Source organism: Bos grunniens, chromosome 18 (assembly GCF_055505025.1).
Source record: "Bos grunniens cultivar Pamir isolate PY7600 chromosome 18, Bosgru_T2T1.0, whole genome shotgun sequence".
NCBI classification, from domain to species: Eukaryota; Metazoa; Chordata; class Mammalia; order Artiodactyla; family Bovidae; genus Bos; species Bos grunniens.
In genome coordinates this window covers 63526430-63546409 of record NC_141182.1, presented here as the reverse complement: position 1 = coordinate 63546409, position 19980 = coordinate 63526430, and the positions used below count along the sequence as shown (strand labels likewise).

At 56.6% G+C, this 19980-nt stretch overlaps 2 protein-coding genes across 3 annotated transcripts; both read right to left on the bottom strand.

Annotated features, from left to right (window-relative positions):
- Positions 1-2805: 2805 nt before the first annotated feature.
- Positions 2806-6417, bottom strand: LOC147354701 (leukocyte immunoglobulin-like receptor subfamily A member 6). 2 transcript variants are annotated; one of them, XM_086354674.1, is made up of 8 exons: positions 6308-6417; positions 6121-6156; positions 5666-5950; positions 5225-5527; positions 4713-5009; positions 4183-4485; positions 3398-3412; positions 2806-3132 (listed from the first exon to the last, which is right to left on the bottom strand). In XM_086354674.1, the coding sequence occupies exons 1-8, from the start codon at positions 6339-6341 to the stop codon at positions 2939-2941; spliced, it is 1467 nt and encodes a 488-aa protein (XP_086210800.1). In that variant the 5' UTR covers positions 6342-6417; the 3' UTR covers positions 2806-2938. The 2 variants fall into 2 exon arrangements, with proteins under 2 accessions (XP_086210800.1, XP_086210799.1); XM_086354673.1 differs by lacking the exons at positions 3398-3412; positions 5666-5950; positions 6121-6156; positions 6308-6417 and having other exon boundaries at positions 5225-5521.
- Positions 6418-12359: 5942 nt separating this feature from the next.
- LOC147354700 (leukocyte immunoglobulin-like receptor subfamily B member 3) lies at positions 12360-18742 on the bottom strand. The gene is given in 12 exon segments (XM_086354652.1): positions 12360-12642; positions 13571-13623; positions 13903-13940; positions 14020-14062; positions 15066-15182; positions 16480-16782; positions 17010-17306; positions 17524-17826; positions 17971-18048; positions 18051-18254; positions 18427-18462; positions 18613-18742. Coding segments are annotated over 12 exon segments (1653 nt in total). The 5' UTR covers positions 18647-18742; the 3' UTR covers positions 12360-12495.
- Positions 18743-19980: the final 1238 nt, after the last annotated feature.

Sequence of the window (19980 nt, the reverse complement as noted above, 5' to 3'; positions counted from 1 at the left end):
CCTGATTGCTCTGACTAGGACTTCCCGTGGTGTGCTGAACACAAATGGTGAGACTGGGCGTCCTTACCTTGTCCCAGAGTTCTAGAAAGGCCTTCCGCTTGTCACCTTTGAGGACTGTGTTGACTGTGTGCTTGTCATAAGTCGGTTTTATTACGTTGAGATGTCTCCCCTCTGTACTCACTTTGGCGAGACCTTTTATGATGAATGGATGTTGCTTTCCATTCAGTGCTTTCTCTGAACCTATTAAGATGAGCATGTTGTTTTGTCTTTTCTCTTGTTGATGTGGTGACTTACACTGATCGATTTGCACATGTTGAATTATCCTTGTGACCCTGGTATGAATCCCAGTTGACCGTGGCGTGTGATTCTTTTTGTGTGTTGTCGAATTCAGTTAGCTAATGTTTTGTTGCACATTTTGCATGTATGTTCATAAAGCGCTCTGTTCTGTAACTTTTCTTTTTTGGTTGTGTCTTTTGTTTAGTTATCCGGCTGACAGTGGCTCATAGAAAGACTTTGGGAGTGTTTCGTCCTCTTCAGTCTCCTGGGAGAGTGTGAAGAGGGTCATATAAGTTCCTCTTTGTCAGTTTGGTAGAAGTCCTCCATGAAGCCATCCAGTTCTGGCCTCTGGTTTGCATGGTGTTATCATTGGTGTTATTACAGTTCAGGCTGTCTGTGTCTTCTGGCCTCCGTTCTGGCAGGCTGTGTGTCTCTAGAGACTCGTGCGTGTCTCTTCCAGGTTTGCTGTCAGATGGCTCAACACACAGTGGTTCTTAGTACTGTCTTATAAACTTTTGTATCTCTGAGCTATCAATTTAAAATAATCAATTTTTTAAAATTAATTAAAATAATTAATTTTAAAAAATTATATTAATTTTGGCTGTGCTGGATGTCCCTGGTGGCTCAGATGGTAAAGAATGTGCCTGCAATGCAGGAAACCTGGGTTTGATCCCTGGGTGGGGAAGATCCCCTGGAGGAGGGCCTGGCAACCCACTCCAGTATTTTCACCTGGAGAATCTCACGGACACAGCAGTCTGGTGGGCTACAGTCCATGTGGTCCCAAAGAGTCGGACACGACTGAGGGACAGACGGTGCTGGGTCTTCCTCACTGCCCAGAGAGGCTGGTGGGCTACTACTGTCTATGGGGTCACAGAGTTGGACACGCCTGAGCGACAAAGGACAGTGCTGGGTCTTCCTCGCTGCCCAGGGGCTTTCCTCCCGTTGAGCTGAGCTCAGGAAGCTTTTCTCTTCGCTGCGGTGTCTCGGCTCCTCGCTTTGATGGCGTGTCTTGTCGCAGGGCAGGGCTCTGGGCCCGCGGGCTCAGCATTTGTGGGATCTTCTCGCAGCAGGGATGGAACCTGCGTCCCCTGCGTTGGCGGCTGGATTCTTATCCACCAAGCCACCAGGGAAACCTGGTAGCAGCTCTTGTTCCTCCCGTCTCATTTCTTATTTTATGTATTTGAGTCCCACGTTGTTGCCTTTTGAATTTGATGTGATGCACTGGACTCCTACAGTCGTGTTTCACTTATTCACCATCATGCTTGAAAACTGACCTGTGTTACTGTAGCAGTCCAGCTTTGTGCGTTTTTTTGTGTAAAATTCTTTCGCATATATATACACCAAACCATTCATTTTGGTGAAAGTGATTTCTGTAACTTTTCCTACTGTGAACAACCCACGTGTCCACATACTGCTTGTACACGTGTGGCCGTGCACGCATCTTCCTCTGGGTTATACAACTGTGGGCCAGCGCTGTCTCTTCCCTTTAACTGAGAGTTGCTGTCGACTCTCCAGATTGACCCGGCTGATGAGTACACCTGCCCACGATGTGCTGGGATTCGTCAGAGTCAGCCTTGTCTCCTCCATCGTTTTCTCTTTCCATCTCTTAAGGATGAACTAGGAGGTGGGCATCTCATTTCAGGGAACCTGGGCATAAAACTGAGGTGCAGATGATCCTATGTGATTGTAATGAGAAGACACATCTGGGCACGTGGGGCCATCGGTGGGGGCTGGCCGCAGCAGACTCGCCCTGTGGGAAAGTCTGCTTGCCCTTTCCTTCCCACCGGCCTTCAGCGCATTCACCCGGGCTCCTTGAGGTTGGCCACGGAGTGTGTTTGCCTCAAAGGAGACACACAGCTCACACACCTGGGCTCTTTAAGCATTTATTGCCTGATGATTTTGTCTGTGCCGGGTCTGTGTTGCTGCGGGGGTGTGTCTGGTTGTGTGAGCAGAGCTGTTCCCTCGCTTTGGTGTCTGGGCATCTGCAGCACTGGCCTCTCTGGTGGTGTGCGGGCTCCAGGACGTGCTGGCCTCTGTCGCTGCAGCTCATGGACTCAGTTGCTCCCTGGCGTGTGGGGTGTTCAGGATCACGGATTGAACCCGTGTCTCTTGCATTGGCTGGCAGATTCTTCACCACCAGGGAACCCCATATCGGGGCTCCTTACAAAACGATATATTCCTGAGCTCATTTACCAGTGTAGCCCTGATGGTCACTTCAAACGCCAGGGTGTCCCTTCACACTGACAGTGTTTCTGGAGAGACTACAGCGGGTGTCCTCGGACAAGGAGGAGGGGCATGCAGGGTCCAGAGGGGGCTCAGGGAAGAGTTTAGGATCCAACTGTTCCAAACGGGGCCCCATTTAACCCATTTATTCAGTTACTTTAACAGCATTCTGTTTCTGAGAAGAGATGGAGGTCATTGCGCACACCAGAGACGGCGGGCATGAACAATGAGGCTCACGTCCTCCATGCGAGTGGACAGAGCCTGCGGGCATGCAGGGTGAGGACCCACCCCTGCCATGTGGGATGCGCCTCGGGCCAGGGGTGAGAGCAGCCGGGAGCTGGGGCATCCTCCCCAGGAGGGAGGGGGCCCCGTGAGCAGAGGCTGACCCGCCTGGGCCTCCTCCCACCCTGCGGCTCATCTCTCCCCCAGGGTCAGAGGCTCATCCAGAAGCTCCTACACCAGAAGCTCGCGTCCCAGGCTCCTGGGCTCTGGGCTGTGTTGGGTCCCGTTGCTCAGCTCCGGCTGCATCTCGGGCTCCTCCGTGGTCGTGCCGAGCCTGGCAGAGAAGGATCCCGAGGAGCAGCAGGACCGAAGCCGCGAGGCCCATCCGGGTGAGATTCTGCACCGTGTAGTCTGGGGTGAGGGTGCACAGGTCAGCGCCGGCCCCGTTACCCACTGTGTGTGCCCAGGGCACCGGCCTCCCGTGAGAAGACGCGGCCCCGAGCCCAACCCGACAGGGACGCTGTCCTTGTTCACACTCGCGGGTCTGACAGCGGTGCTGGGGGAGGGTATCAGCCGAGCCCGAGTGTCGTGAAGGGAGGCTGTGGGTGGGCCGTGTCCTCCTCGGGAGACTCCTGGGGTCTCTCTATCTTACTGTCTCAGACGTTCCTGTCAGGACCCTGAGCTGAAGGAGCTCCGACAGCACAGGGTGGGGTGGGGCCCTCCCCTGAGCAGTGGTCTGTGGGGTCCCGGGGTGGGGCCCGCCCCTGAGTGGTGTTTGCAGGGTCCTGGGGTGGGACCCCGCCCCTGATCGGTGGTCTGTGGGGTCCCGAGGTGGGACCCAACCGTGGCTCCCACGGATCCACCTCCCCTTACAGACGCTCGCTCAGCCCTCTGTGTCTGCCAGCTGGACTCTGCCCGCGGGAGGAGGTGATCCCTGCAGCCTCCGGGGGCAGGATGTGGTGGGGGCGGACCTGCTTCTCCACAGACTGAACCCCATCCAGCAGCCTCAGGCCCCTGCAGCCTGTGGCTCTGGCGCCATCTCTGCCTGACTCCCCGCCGCCCCTTGACGATCTGAGGGGCCTTGTCCTCCCAGAGAATGTTAAAATGCCCTGGGGTGGGCTGTCTCCCCTAAGCAGAGAGCCCCGAGACTCCCCAGGTTCGGATCTGGGTCTGTGGCTGGGAGACTGGGTCCTGGGAATGAGCCCAGGAAGGCTTATGCCGGGCTGACCCGAGGACCCCACCTCACCAACCTCTGCCCTGCACAGCCCTGTGGCCTCCCCGAGACCCTCCCACTGCCCACCTGCCCCTCCGAGCCCCCAGTGTGGGAGGAAGGGACGGGGCGCGAGCTCCGAGGCCCCTCCCTCAGGGGGCCCTCCCTCAGCGCCCCCTCCTCCACCACCGCCTGGCGCTCCCAGGGCAGAGCCCCGAGCTGCTGAGTGAGACGGACAGACCTTGCCTCACCTGAGACCACGAGCGCCAGGGGCTCACTGGGCTGTGACAGCAGGTAGGGGTCTGTGCTGAGTGAGCAGTAGCACCTGTAGGTGCCCCCGTGGGCTGAGGTCACAGGGCTCAAGGAGAACTCGGCCTGGTACCACCCGGCTTGGTCCTGGGAGCGCAGACGCAGGGGGCGATGGGCTGCCCCCTCCTTGGACAGAAGGAAAGTGTCCGTCCTGTATCCTGACTGACACAGCAGGGTCACGGTCTCCCCCGGGGCCACCGAGGGGCCCGGCCGCACTGAGAGGGAGGGTCTGTCTCTGAGCCGTCCTGCAGAGAGGAAGGGGGTGCGGCCACCGGCCCGGGTTCTGAGCGAGACTCCGCGGGCCTCTCTGGCCCCTCAGCGCTGTCTCTGTTTCTCAGAGTCTCTCCCCTCCCCAACCCCTGTCTCTCTGTCCCTCCCTGGGACCCCTCCCCCTGGTCCCAGCCTCACCCCTGGGGCTCCCCGGTGGGGCCTGTGCAGAGTCTCGTCTCCAACTGACCCGCTGGCTCCTCACCTGCCACCAGCAGCTCCAGGGTCTCGCTGGGGGCCGACCACTCGAAGGAGAGGCCGTGTCCGCTGTAGCATCTGTACTGGCCCCTGTGGATGGTGCCCACAGGGCCCAGGGGGAAGTCGGCCTGAGAGAGCCCACCCTGGGGCCTCTGGGCAGGGCGCTGGGGGAGGTCCTGTCCCCCCTCCTTGGACAGAGCGAATCTGGTGTAGCCGACGTCAGAGCGACACTGGAGGGTCAGGTTCTGTCCAGAGGTGACGACAGGGCCCTGTGGGATCAGGAGGGAGGGCTTCCCAGACAGCCCTGGGGAGAGACACGCACTGGGTTGTAGGGACCGCTTCCCCCGTGGACCCCCTCTCCCGGCCCGGGCCCAGGCCTCGTCGTGTCTCAGTCTGTGTGTCTGTCCTGTGAGCCCCACGCTCCTCTCCCCACCCTCTTACAGGGGCTCCCTGGGAGCAGAGACCCCAGTACGTTGTCTTGTCTGCACAAATGTATGGGGTCAGGTCGGGATTCCTCACCTGAGACCAGGAGCTCCAGGGGGTCCCTGGGGGCTGACCACACCCAGGGGTTGTGCCTGTAAAAGCCGTAGCATCTGAACGTCCACCTGTGCCCGGGGGTCACGGGGCCCACGGGGAACAGGGCCTGGGTCTGCCCGTCGAGCATTCGCTGTCCATCCAGGGTGCGAGAGGACTCGTCTTCTCCTTCTTTGGTCAGAAGGAATATGTTAAATCCCTGATGGGAGCCACACTGGAGGGTCACGCTCCCTCCCGATGTTACCACAGGACTTGGCAGGGCTGAGAGTCTGGGTTTGCCGTAGAGTCCTAGGAGAGAAGGAGGCAGCTGGTTTTGTGGGGCCCCCACGCTTCCCTCCCCTCCCCAGGGCTGGGCTGTGAGAGGGACACCCCCTGAGAGCAGACCCCTCCAGAGGGCAAAGGCTGAGGCCCCCGAGTGTCCCTCACCTGTCACCACCAGCTGCAGGGGGTCAGTGCGCTCTGACCAGCCAGTGCGGGTTCCGTAGTAGCACTGATAGCTCCCTGCGTGGTCCTCTCTCATGTGTTGGATGGAGAACCTGGCCTTGTCCCCGGGACCCGGGGGTTTCTCTCTGTCCCAGAAAACTGGGTTTCCCTCTTTATCCAGATGGAACTCCTGGGCCCCCGGGGAACCCTGACACCAGATGATCACGGGGCTCCCCCAGGGGACCACAGAGCCCAGCTCAGCCCACATGGTGGGTTTGGGGAGGGTCCCTGGAAGGAAATCAGAGGTGGGCTCACCAGGCGTCCCCCAGGTCCCAGCTCTCAGCCCAGACCTCCCAGACTCCCCCTCCGTGATCCCCGAGCTGCCCTCCCCATGCCCACGGCCTGGGGGTGACCTTGTCCCCACGAGAGGAGGGAGCTTGGCCCTGGGACAGACTCACCGGCCTGCACCTGGGTCCTCAGGCCCACACTCAGCCCTGGAAGAGAGCGCCCTGTGAGAGGTGTGCCCTCAGCCCTGAGCAGCGCCTCTCCACCCCGGGAGCCTCGTGGGCCCTGGGGTCCCCTGATGGAGCAGGCTGGCTGGGAGGTCCCTCCAGACCAGGGCTCCCCCTGCCCCTCCCATCTCACCAAGGCAGAGCAGGGCAGGGAGCGCGGGGGCCATGGCATCTCTTCCCTGCGGTCCAGGCTGTGAGGATGGAGGAGACCTGGGTGTCCTCCAGACAGACGGACCACAGGGTGTGTCCCCTCTGGGGCTGGGGCTTCCTGTCACGGGGCTGTCACATCAGTGTCCCCACAGGAAGGGGAACAGCCTCTTCTTGAAAGCCAGGCGTTGTTCCTGTGACAGTCCCAGGGTGTTCCTGAGACACCTGTTTCAGGTGTGGGCAAGCAGGGCATGTCCTTCCCTCTGAGAGCCTCCCCTCGGGGTCTGCTTCCTCCTCTGCCCACACATCAGCAGGTCCCCGGGGGTCCTCTCCGTGGACGGGGTCAGCAGGCGCTGGAGATGCTTTGGGGAGGATGCTGTCTCTTGCTGCCCACAGGGCTCAGATACCCAGAGACACAGTTTTTTTTTAAATTGCTGGATCATTACTTTACAATATGGTGCTGGTTCTGCCATACATCAGCATGGATCGGCCATGTGTATCACATGCCCTCCCTCTAGAACCTCCCTCCCCTCTGGGTTGTACAGAGCCCTGTGTGAGCTCACTGAGTCACAGGGCACATTCCCGCGTGGTCTGTTTTACACGTGCTGGTGTGCGCGTTTCCATGCTACTCTCTCCATTCGTCCCACCCTCTCCTTCCCCTCTGTGTCCACAAGTCTGCTCTTTATGAGGGACAAACGATCAGAGTGTCCCTGGGCTCAGTGGAGTCCATGTGGCCGAGAGCCCAGAGGAGGCTTCAGGGACTAAGGAAGGAAACTGACTCCTCCACTGCCCCGGGGTGTGGGTTTCCCCCATGGCAGCCCCCTTCAGGGCATCTCTCTGTATGGCATCACCGTCCAGCCCGCCTTCCTGGGAACAAGCCCCTGGGTGCTTCCTGCCTCCTCAGGGCCCCGGGGTCCTTGGGCACAGTGTCCTCCCGGTCTTGTCGTCACCTGCAAGCTTTAGGGAGTATTGATTGGGGTCAGAGCTCTCACTCTGTTGGAAAACAGATGCTCCTATAAACGTGTACCCGCTGCTCATGTACCTGGGGCGGTGGTGCCCTTTCTCTGCACCTGAGGTTCCTTCTCTGCCTGTTGTCCCGACCCCAGCCCTCAGAGGGGCTGCAGGCTCTTGCTGCCGTCGTCATGGTCAATTTCCAGATGAGGTGACAGCAGGAGAGGGTGGACATGAAGGGCTGCGGGCTGAGACTGCACCAAAGTGGGTGAGTGTGGTACCCACCCAGAGCCTCCTCTCCTTCTAACACTGAGACGTGCTTGGAGAGTGTTTCTGAAACATGTAGCTACAGACAAGGGCAGAAAGAAAGTTCCCCAAATGGAGGGGAACCACAGCAAAGCATGAGAGGTCGGCGGTGTGGCCCCGGCGGCAGGGATCATCTCGGGGTCAGAGTAAGGTTTCCACCCATGTGGACACACAGAGGGAACCATGGTCACAGAAAAATAAAGGGAGGCAAGCATGTGGATTATTTTGTAGAACAGGTGGTCACTGAAAAGAGGTGAAAATTTTCGACGTGAACAATACAGTAGATTCAACACGTTAAAAAGTCATGCAGCCAAGAAGGCAGCTAAGCGGCCCCGTATGAAGTCGGAGCATAGCATTGAGGAAATGGTCCAGAGTGCAGCACAGAGTGCAGACAGGGAGATTCAGGAGAGGCGGGCCTGTGCTGAGGGCCAGTGTGGTATCTGTCGTAAGTGTCAGACGGGAAGACGCTCCCGACAGACAGCAACGGCTGAGGAAGCAAATAACGGAGCCTCCTTTACTGATGAGAACCGACCTGCGAAGGGCTGGGACTCATGCATGTGCACGTGACACCTGAGGGCCGCCCTGCTGGGCTCCTGACTGAGACTCGGTGCTCATACTTAGGGGCCTGGGCGGGATCAGCGGCCAGGGATCCAGACACGGCACACTTGAGCTAAAGACCCCACACCCTGCAACGGAGAGCCTGTGTGGCGCAGCGACGTCAACAATAGGTTAATTAACTACATATTTGTAAAAATAAATGGAAGTAACATCTGTATCTTGACGTTTCATAGTAAACTGAGAAACTGCAGGTTAAATTTAAAAATTATTTCGCGCTGAATTATACAATTTGAAACAGTTAATTCTCTTTTAAGTAAATTTGAAATAAAAAAAGGAAAATCAAGGCGGACTGGACTGAGGCCCTAAAAATGTCCTGAAACTACTTCCTGTGGAAAACACAGATTATCAAGAGAATGACCAGCCCACAGGGAGCAGACTGCCCCCTACCAAAAGGGGGCGCTATGGATACTGGAGCCATGCCGTCAGGGAATTAACCAGGAAGAGTTCCCCTGAGTCGGAGTACTTGCAAGGGGCAGAAGTGAGAGCTTCATGCAGAGCACATCCCCAGCTTCCAGGAGGTTCAGCCTCCCGGTGTGGGCCGTGCCTCAGCCTCAACCCGCCAGGTCCTGAGACAGGAGGTGGGCTCTGGGGGCATGGGGCCCTTAACCTTAACAAGCGTTTTCCTCTCCTACTACTTGAGTCACACGCTGGATTCCAAATAGAGTGTTCTCAAGCAACTTGTTAAAAAGAGAATGACGGTGAGAGAAGGCATTTCCAGAGGTGCAAGTTCTTAGATACTGACTGTTTTCACACAGAAAGGGATACTAAGAGATGGCAGAGAGACAGTGAGATGCAACAGAGAGGAACGCATGGCCAAAAATGAGCTTTGGAAAAGTACACAGACACACACTTGCACGCACAAACACACCCACACGTGTGCATGGAGAGAGCCGTGCGCATGCCCACACACGTGTATATGAGTGCCCAGAGTTCAGGTGAAGCACCGTTAGAACTTTGTCTTTTGTAAAGGAGGAGGAGAATGTGTACGTGTTCAGAAATAAAAATGTAAATACGTATTTTAAGCACGAGATCAAGTGCCTAAAATGAGCAATGGAATAACTCCCAATGTGCCTAGTGTAATTAAATGAAAGAAAACCTTTTCAACTTTACTGTGGTATAATTGACAAAATTGATGCTGTAAAGAGCCATATTGCATAGGAACCTCGAATGTTAGGTCCATGAATCAAGGCAAATTGGAAGTGGTCAAATAGGAGATGGCAAGAGTGAACGTCCACGTTCTGGGAATCAGCGAACTAAAGGGGACTGGTCATCTAACTCAGATGACCATTATATCTACTACTATGGGCAGGAATCCCTTAGAAGAAATGGAGTAGCCATCATGATCAACAAGAGAGCCAAAATGCAGTACTAGGATGCAATCTCAAAATTGACAGAATAATCTCTATTCGTTTCCAAGGCAAACCATTCAGTATCACAGGAATCCAAGTCTATGTTCCAACAAGTAATGCTGAAGAAGCTCAACGATTCTATGAAGACCTACAAGACCTTTTAGAACTAACACCCCCCAAAATATGTCCTTTTCATTATAGGGGACTGGAATGCAAATATAGGATGTCAAGAAACTCCTGGAGTAACAGGCAAATTTGGCCTTGGAGTACAGAATGAAGCAGGGCAAAGGCTAATAGAGTGTTGCCAAGAGAACGCACTGGTCTAGCAAACACCCTCTTCCAACAACACAAGAGAAGACTCTACACATGGACATCACCAGATGGTCAACACCAAAATCAGATTGATTATATTCTTCACAGCCAAAGATGGAGAAGCTCTATACAGTCAGTAAAAACATGACCAGGAGCTGACTGTGGCTCAGATCATGAACTCCTTATTACCAAATTCAGACTTAAATTGAAGAAAGTAGGGAAAACCACTAGACCATTCAGGTATGATCTAAATCAAATCCCTTATGATTATACAGTGGAAGTGAGAAATAGATTTAAGGGACTAGATCTGATAGAGTGCCTGATGAATTCTGGACTGAGGTTTGTGACTTTGTACAGGAGCAGGGATCAAGACTATCCCCATGGAAAAGAAATGCAAAAAATGGCTGTCTGAGGAGGCCTTACATATAGCTGTGAAAAGAAGAGAAGTGAAAAGCAAAGGAGAAAAGCAAAGATATTCCCATCTGAATGCAAAGTTCCAAGAATAGCAAGGAGATCTAAAAAAGCTTCCCTCAGCAATCAGTGCAAACAAATAGAGGAAAACAACAGAATGGGAAAGACTAGAGATCTCTTCAAGAAAATGAGAGATACCAAGGGAACACTTCATGCAAAGATGGGCACGATAAAGGACAGAAATGGTATGGACCTAACAGAAGCAGAAGATATTAAGAGGTGGCTAGAATACACAGAAGAACTGTACAAAACAGATCTTAATGACCCAGATAATCACAATGGTGTGATCACTCACCTAGAGCCAGACATCCTGGAATGTGAAGTCAAGTGGGCCTTAGGAAGCATCACTTTGAATAAAGCTAGTGGAGGTGATGGAATTCCAGTTGAGCTATTTCAAATTCTGAAAGATGAAAGATGATGCTGTGAAAGTGCTGCACTCGATATGCCAGCAAAGTTGGAAAACTCAGCAGTGGCCACAGGACTGGAAAAGGTCAGTTTTCATTCCAATCCCAAAGAAAGGCAATGCCAAAGAATGCTCAAACTACCGCACAATTGCACTCATCTCACACGCTAGTAAAGAAGTGCTCCAAATTCTCCAAGCCAGGCTTCAAAGTACATGAACCGTGAACTTCCAGATGTTCCAGCTGGTTTTAGAAAAGGCAGAGAAACCAGAGATCAAATCGCTGCAACTGGAGAAAAGCCCACACAGCAACAATGAATAAATAAACAAACATAAAAAATAGATTTCTAGTGCAGGTTTTAAAAGATGCTTTGATAAATGATAGGAAATTCCCTTCTACTTACGACTTTTTCATTATAAATTGGTGGTGTATTTTATCAGAAAACTTTTCATCTGTTATCATGATGTTTTAAAATTTCTTCTTTTAATATTTGAATTGTATTGATGGATTTTTGTGGATGAAACCAACCACACATTCTTGAAAAAAAATACGTGCATGTGCGTGATATGTGTTCCATTTTATTTACTGATGAATCCTCTTTGTGAATGTTTGTTTAGGAAAACAAACCAGGGAAAAAGAGCTTCCTGAGATTTTCCCATTTTGTAGTTTCCGTGTCACCGTTTGGTCTCAGGTTTCTCTGGCGCAGTGAAATGTTTAGTGGAGTGTGCCCTTCCTTCCTTCTCCCCTCTCTGTGTAAGCTGGTGTGAGCTCGGTAGGTGTGTGTACGTGTGTGTGTTTCATGAGTGCCCACGTGTTCAGATGCATTCACCTGTGAAACTCTCTGGACTCAGAGTTCACTTTAACATATAGGACAATTCAGATTTTCTGTTTATCCTTATGTCCATAATTTTGATAAATTTTATTTTTGAGGGTTAGGGTCTGTGTCATCTACATTTTCTACTATAATAGCTTGAAGCTGTCCTTCTATGAGGTGTTTACCTTTCTAAAGTCTGAAGGACCTGCCGTCGTGTCCTGATGGCGGTAAAGCAACTCCTTCTCTCTTTCTGACTTGGTCCTTGTGCCTAGCATGTGTGAGTGTGGTCCACGCCCTCAGGGACGAAGCTTTCTGGCTGTTCTGATTTTCCTCTCCTTGTTTGTCCTCAGTGGTAGCTACCCCTGTCATTGTTGTTTCCCTGTTCCTCCCTTCGTTTGGAGTAATGTGCTGACCTTTTTCAAAATCACTGATAATTGAGAGTCTGTTGCCTTCTTTATAAAATATGAGGATATTAATTATCTTTTTTAAGGAAATGAAACATGCCTTTCAGTTTTTTAGTAATCTGTTTATTTGTGGCTGTGCTGGATCTTCCCTGCTGCGAGTGGGCTCTCTCTGGTTGCAGCAAGTGCAGGCTGCTGCCTGGCTGTGCACGGCCTGCTCACCCACTGGCTCCCCTCGAGGAACACCGGCTCTGGGCACCAGGGCTTCGGCAGCTGCAGCGCCCCTAGGCTCAGCTGTCTGGCAGCAAGTGGATCAGACCCATGTCCCCTGCATTGGCTGGCAGACTCTTAACCGCTGGGCCACCGAGGGTCCAGGATGCTGTTTCTGAGTGTAGAACCAGTTGACCTGAAAGGGTCCCTGGGGCTCCTGGTGGTCTGTTAGGAGCCCAGGTACTGCTGCTTTTGGTTAGGTGGTGTCCACTGCTGGCAACTCACGTGCCTCCTGGGGTCTGATATCTGTCCCGGGAGCCTGGGGTCGGGTCCTTCCTGGGCTAGCGAATGGCGAGAGTAGCGTACTCACTGGGCTCTGCTGGGGGCTCCCCTGACGGGGGAGCCAGGGGTGTGGTCGTCCCCCTTCTGACGGTTGAGTGGTTTACTTGGGCGTAGGTCACGTCCTGGGGGGCTTCAGATGTGGCAGCCTGCGGAGGGGAAGGTGTGTGAGATGGGGCGCCTGCGGGCCTGGAGAGGAGGGACCCATCTGCTGTGCGTCAGTCCATCCTTCCCAGAATCCCCCCGACTGGGAGGACAGAGGGGGCGCCTCCTGCCTTAGTGATCTTGGGGCCTCCTGGGGGCCTGCCTCCTGTTGTACTGAAGGGAGACAGTGAGGTAGGACAGGTGCCTCCTGGGTCCGCCGCCCTCCTCCAGCCAGCTCCCTGCTGTGCCCAGAGGAGGTTTGGAACCTCGGGCCAGGTCAGCTCTCTCTCCTGATGGAAACTCCAGGGGCCTCCTGTCACCCGGGAGCCTTGGGTGCTCTGTGCAGCCCTGGTTTCTGTCTGAGCCCGGACCTCTTGCTCATCTGGCCTGGCACACAGCCATCTTCCTGCTAAAGCACGTCCCTTCCACCTCAGGACCTTCCTATCGAGTGTGCCCGCCCGGAGCGCCCAGTCCCATCTCTTGATTTACTTTCCTTGTCAGCACCTTGCATTCTGGGACTCCGCCAGCTTGTTGGCGTGAGGCCCCTCTCACCACGAGCTGAGCACCTGCCGTACCTGCAGGACCTGGGGGGTGGCGCCCGCTCTCCCGCGCCCTTTGCTGGGGGGTGAAGGACGGGGGCTGGGCCGTGTGGGCCATCCACTGATGCACGCATCCTCATGAGACCTGGGGCTGCACCCCTACACCAGAAGGTCAGCCAGAGGACACGGAGCTGAGAAAGGCACCCCGAAGGAGGGGCCATGAAGTCATAGGGCAAGGGGAGGGTGGGGTCACAGCAGGATCCAGGGATCCGGGAAGGAGGGGTGGGTGGGCGAGGCTGGAGCTGGGGTGTGAGCACAGCGGCGGCCGCTCGTGCGCTTGGTTGAGTTTGGCAACAGGAGGTCTGTGGTGGCCAAATGGGAGCAAGGGTCTCACCCGATGGTCCAGCTGCAGCCCCACCTCAGAGTGTGTGTCGCTCACGGCAGCATCTGCAGCAGAGCAGAGGGCACTGCTGGGCGGGGTTCCGAGAGCCTCAGGGCTGGAGCCCCCGCCCTGCATCCCGGTGGGTGCTGTGTGCTCCCCCACCCTTCTGAGCATCCCCCCCCACGGCCTCCAGAGGTCTCTCTGCACCCTCCCTACCCTGCACCTGGGGGAGTGCTGTGTGGGGTTTCAGTCCCCAGCCCCGGTACCCCACCCTTCTGAGTGTCCCCCCCCACTGCCTCCAGAAGTCTCAGTGACCCCCGGGGGGCACCGCCTCTCCTGCTCACAGATGGCCTGGTCCTGGGAGTCTGTGGCTGGGCTGGAGCTGAGGAGGAGACACTGTGTCAGGGGGAGAAGGTGGGGTGCTGTGGGTGGGGCTCTGGGGGTGTCAGGGCGGGGGTTACCTGCTCTGCGGGCCCCTGTCCTCGGGCCCTGGGTCTGCGGCCCCTGTGGGAGGTCGGAAATCAGCCTCGGCCTGGGCTGGGACCCGGGACAGAGGCTCGGCCCCGGGGACGTGGTGCCCACGCCCTCCACGTGGGATTCAGGAGGAGAGAAGGCAGCCTGGGCTCGTGGTGTGTGTCAGTTCGTGACATTGAGAAGGAGGGGAATGGCTTAAATGAGTGCACGTGGGTGACAGTGGGTGTTTTTTTCCACTAGATTTTCAGATTTGAGATTCTGGAAAAATTTTTAAATGAAATACCGTTGACTTGTAACATATTAGTTTCAGGCATACAACATATGATTCAATGTTTTTATAGGTTATACTCCATTTAAAGTTATTACGAAATAATTGCTACATTCCCTGTGCTATCCAGTATATCCTTCTTGCTTATTTCATACACAGTAGTCTGTGTCTCTAGTCCACACCCCTCATCTGCCCAACCCCCCAGTAACCATTAGTTATTTTTCCGTATCAAGGACTCTGTTTCTGTTTTTCATATATGTTCCTTTGTATTATTTTCCAGATTCAGTATGTACCAATGCTATCATGAAGCGTTTATGTTCCTCTGAGTTATTTCAGTAAGCGTAATACTCTCTAGGTTCATGTGTGCTGTTGCAAATGGCAGAGTTTCCTTCTTTTTTATGGCTGAGTAATATTCCATTGTATGTATATGTGGATACACACACACACACACACACACACACACACACCACATTTTCTCTATTCATTTCTTGCTGGACAGTTGGGTTGCTGACATATCTTGGCTATTGTAAATTGCCTATATGAATATTGGAATGTTTGTATCTTTTCAAATTAGTTTTTAGTTTATTGAAACATATAGGCAGCAGTGGATTTGCTGGACCATGTGATAATTCTGCTTTTACTTTTTAAGGAACCTCCATATGGTGGGAAAACATTTTTTAAGCTGACTGTTCCCATGTCCTTGGTTTCCCTCTGTCTGATGCCCTAAGGCCTCCAGGGGTCCGAGTCACCCCGTTCCCTACTCACGAGACTTCCTGCGTCTGTCCTGACCCCGGTGTCGGAGGAAGAAGAAGAGGAGGACGAGGAGCAGCAGGACGAAGGTCACCGAGACCCCGATGAGGACACTCAGGTACCACGTGAGGCCTGGGGCACCAGAGACGCCTGAGTGAGCCAGGGGTGCCGTTTAACTGGGCACCTGCTGTGTGAGGACTTGTGCTGGGATCTGTGCGTCCATCTCCAGCCCACCCGACCCATTTGCAGACGAGGAGCCTGAGGCACAGAGAGGGAGATCACTCAGGGGCCCTGGTGACCCAGCCTGTAGTGGGCAGAGCCGAGACTGGAACCAGGGCCGTGGGCACCCTGAGCTCCTCCTGAGCTGGCCCCCAGGAGGACACCAGCTTTCTGCTCTGGGGGCCCCTCACCTGCAGGGTCTTAGCTAGAGCTGAGGGTCCTCCCTTGTTCCCTCCCCTCCCCCACCTCAGAGGGGGCAGGGGAGGGGCAGGCTGCATGGAGGGGCCTCTGGGTCCTCCTCTCCCTCCCCGCACGCTGCAGTGGAGGGCACAGATCCCCACAGTCACCTCCTCGGGGGCTCCCCGTGCTCCTCGCTGGATGCGGGGTCACACCCAACTCAGAACTGAGGAAACCTAAGATCTTGGCCACAGGTCTCTCCTTTTACACTCGAAGAAACTGAGGCCTGCACGCGGGTGCGGTGACGGTGAGGGAGTCCAAATCAGAGTCTCCAGAGGTGCTTGAACTGGGGGCATATTCAGCCTGCCCCCAGAACTGCCACCACCTCCTCAAGAGCCTGCTCCCCTCTATGCAGTTCCTGACTCCACTGAGGGATGGAGCTGATAGAACTGATGCCTGGAGCCCCCTAGGGGTCAGCAAGGGGGTGGGGTGGGGCTGTTTCCCCCCTCCGCAGCCCTGCTCCCCCCAGGCTGGGGGCCACGACCCCCGGCCCTTCACTCGGCAGCTCAGAGCCCCGAAGCCTGTGTTTCCTGTTGCCCCCTCAGCATCTCTGCTCCACCCCCCGCGAGTCCTTGACTATTGAGGAGTATTAGATCTTCCGGCTCCCACACTGCCCTGGGGCGGGCTGTTCCCCCTGAGCACAGAGCCCCATGACTCCCCAGTGGTTGGATTGGGGCCCGAGGGTGGGGTCTGGGCCCATGGGTCCTGGGAATGAGCCCAGGAAGGTGTGCGCGGGCTGATGCAGGGTCCCCACCTCACTCCCCTTTGCCTGCACGGCGCTGTGGCCTCCCCGAGACCCTCCCACTGCCCACCTGCCCCTCCCGGTCCCCAGCGGGGGAGAAAGGGGTGGGGCGTGGGCTCCGAGGCCCCTCCCTCAGGGGGCCCCTTCCTCAGCGCCCCCTCTTTCACCACCGCCCTGCGCTCCCAGGGCAGAGCCCCGAGCTGCTGAGTTGACGGACAGACCTTGCCTCACCTGAGACCACGAGCGCCAGGGGCTCACTGGGCTGTGACAGCAGGTAGGGGTCTGTGCTGAGTGAGCCGTAGCACCTGTAGGTGCCCCCGTGGGCTGAGGTCACAGGGCTCAAGGAGAACTCGGCCTGGTACCGCCCAGCTTGGTCCTGGGAGCGCAGACGCAGGGGGCGATGGGCTGCCCCCTCCTTGGACAGAAGGAAGGTGTCCGTCCTCTCTCCTGACTGACACAGCAGGGTCACATTCTCCCCCGGGGCCACCAAGGGGCCCGGCCGCACTGAGAGGGAGGGTCTGTCTCTGAGCCGTCCTGCAGAGAGGAAGGGGGTGCGGCCACCGGCCCGGGTTCTGAGCGAGACTCCGCGGGCCTCTCTGGCCCCTCAGCGCTGTCTCTGTTTCTCAGAGTCTCTACGCTCCCCAACCCCTGTCTCTCTGTCCCTCCCTGGGACCCCTTCCCCTGGTCCCAGCATCATCCCTGGGGCTCCCCAGTGGGGCCTGTGCAGAGTCTGGTCCCCAACTGACCCGCTGTCTCCTCACCTGCCACCAGCAGCTCCAGGGTCTCACTGGGGGCCGACCACTTGGAGGAGAGGCCGTGTCCACCGTAGCATCTGTACTGGCCCCTGTGGATGGTGCCCACAGGGCCCAGGGGGAAGTCGGCCTGAGAGAGCCCACCCTGGGGCCTCTGGGCAGGGCGCTGGGTGAGGTCCTGTCCCCCCACCTTGGACAGAGCGAATCTGGTGTAGCTGACGTCAGAGCGACACTGAAGGGTCAGGTTCTGTCCAGAGGTGACGACAGGGCCCTGCGGGGTCAGGAGGGAGGGCTTCCCAGACAGCCCTGGGGAGAGACACACGCTGGGTTGTAGGGACCGCTTCCCCTGTGGACCCCCCTCTCCCGGCCCGGCCCCAGGCCTCGTCCTGTCTCAGTCTGTGTGTCTGTCCTGTGAGCCCCACGCTCCTCTCCCCACCCTCTCACAGGGGCTCCCCTGGGAGCAGAGACCCCGGTACGTTGTCTTGTCTGCACAAATGTATGGGGTCAGGATGGGATTCCTCACCTGGGACCAGGAGCTCCAGGGGGTCGCTGGGGGCTGACCACACCCAGGGGTTGTGCCTGTAAAAGCCGTAGCATCTGAACGTCCACCTGTGCCCGGGGGTCATGGGGCCCACGGGGAACAGGGCCTGGGTCTGCCTGTCGAGCATTTGCTGTCCATCCAGGGTCCGAGAGGACTCGTCTTCTCCTTCCTTGGTCAGAAGGAATCTGTTAAATCCCGCATGGGAGCCACACTGGAGGGTCACGTTCCCTCCCGACATCACTACAGGGCTTGGCAGGGCTGAGAGGCTGGGTTTGACGTAGGGTCCTAGGAGAGAAGGAGGCAGCTGGTTCCGTGGGGCCCCCACCCTCTCCTCCCCTCCCCTCCCCAGGGCTGGGCTGTGAGAGGGACAGCCCCTGAGACCAGACCCCCTCCCGAGGGCAGAGCCCAAGGCCACCGAGTGTCCCTCACGTGTCACCACCAGCTGCAGGGGGTCACTGCGCTCTGACCAGCCAGTGCGGGTTCTGTAGTAGCACCGATAGCTCCCTGGTGGTCCTCTCCCATGTAGTGGATGTAGAACCTGGCCTTGTCCCCGGGACCTGGGGGTTTCTCTCTGTCCCAGAAAACTGGGTTTCCCTCTTTATCCAGATGGAACTCCTGGGCCCCTGGGGGACCCTGACACCAGATGGTCACGGGGCTCCCCCAGGAGACCACAGAGCCTGGCTCAGCCCAAATGGTGGGTTTGGGGAGGGTCCCTGGAAGGAAATCAGAGGCGGGCTCACCAGGCATCCCCCCCAGGTCCTGGCTCTCAGCCCAGACCTCCCAGACTCCCCCTCCGTGAGCCCCGAGCTGCCCTCCCCATGCCCACGGCCTGGGGGTGACCTTGTCCCCATGAGAGGAGGGAGCTGGGCCCTGGGATAGACTCACCGGCCTGCACCTGGGTCCTCAGGCCCACACTCAGCCCTGGAAGAGAGGGCCCTGTGAGAGGTGTGCCCTCAGCCCTGAGCAGCGCCTCTCCACCCCGGGAGCCTCCTGGGCCCTGGGGTCCCCTGATGGAGCAGGCTGGCTGGAGGTCCCTCCAGACCAGGGCTCCCCCTGCCCCTCCCATCTCACCAAGGCAGAGCAGGGCAGGGAGCGCGGGGGCCATGGTGTCTCTTCCCTGCGGTCCAGGCTGTGAGGATGGAGGAGACCTGGGTGTCCTCCGGACAGACGGACCACAGGGTGTGTCCTCTCCGGGACTGGGGCTTCCTGTCACGTGGCTGTCACATCAGTGTCCCCACAGGAAGGGGAACAGCCTCTTCTTGAAAGCCAGGCATTGTTCCTGTGACAGTCCCAGTGTGTTCCTGAGACACCTGTTTCAGGTGTGGTCAAGCAGGGCATGTCCTTCCCTCTGAGAGCCTCACCTTGGGGTCTGCTTCCTCCTCTGCCCGCCCATCAGCAGGTCCCTGGGGGTCCTCTCCGTGGACGGGGTCTGCAGGCGCTGGAGATGCTTTGGGGAGGATGCTGTCTCTTGCTGCCCACAGGGCTCAGATACCCAGAGACACACTTTTTTTAAATGCTGGATCATTACTTTACAATATGGTGCTGGTTCTGCCATACATCAGCATGGATCGGCCGTGTGTGTCACATGCCCTCCCTCTAGAACCTCCCTCCCCTCTGGGTTGTACAGAGCCCTGTGTGAGCTCACTGAGTCACAGGGCACATTCCCCCGTGGTCTGTTTTACACGTGCCGGTGTGCGCGTTTCCATGCTACTCTCTCCATTCGTCCCACCCTCTCCTTCCCCTCTGTGTCCACAAATCTGCTCTTTATGAGGGACAAACGATCAGAGTGTCTCTGGGCTCAGTGGAGTCCATGTGGCCGAGAGCCCAGAGGAGGCTTCAGGGAATAAGGAAGGAAACTGACTCCTCCACTGCCCCGGGGTGTGGGTTTCCCCCATGGCAGCCCCCTTCGGGGCGTCTCTCTGTATGGCATCACCGTCCAGCCCGCCTTCCTGGGAACAAGCCCCTGGGTGCTTCCTGCCTCCTCAGGGCCCCGGGGTCCTTGGGCACAGTGTCCTCCCAGTCTTGTCGTCACCTGCAAGCTTTAGGGAGTATTGATTGGGGTCAGAGCTCTCACTCTGTTGGAAAACAGATGCTCCTGTAAATGTGTGCCTGCTGCTCATGTACCTGGGGCGGTGGTGCCCTTTCTCTGCGCCTGAGGTTCCTTCTCTGCCTGTTGTCCCGACCCCAGCCCTCAGAGGGGCTGCAGGCTCTTGCTGCCGTCGTCATGGTCAATTTCCAGACTAGGTGACAGCAGGAGAGGGTGGACGTGAAGGGCTGCGGGCTGACACTGCACCAAAGTCGGTGAGTGTGGTACCCACCCAGAGCCTCCTCTCCTTCTAACACTGAAACGTGCTTGGAGAGTGTTTCTGAAACACGTAGCCACAGACAAGGGCAGAAAGAAAGTTCCCCAAATGGAGGGGAACCACAGCAAAGCATGAG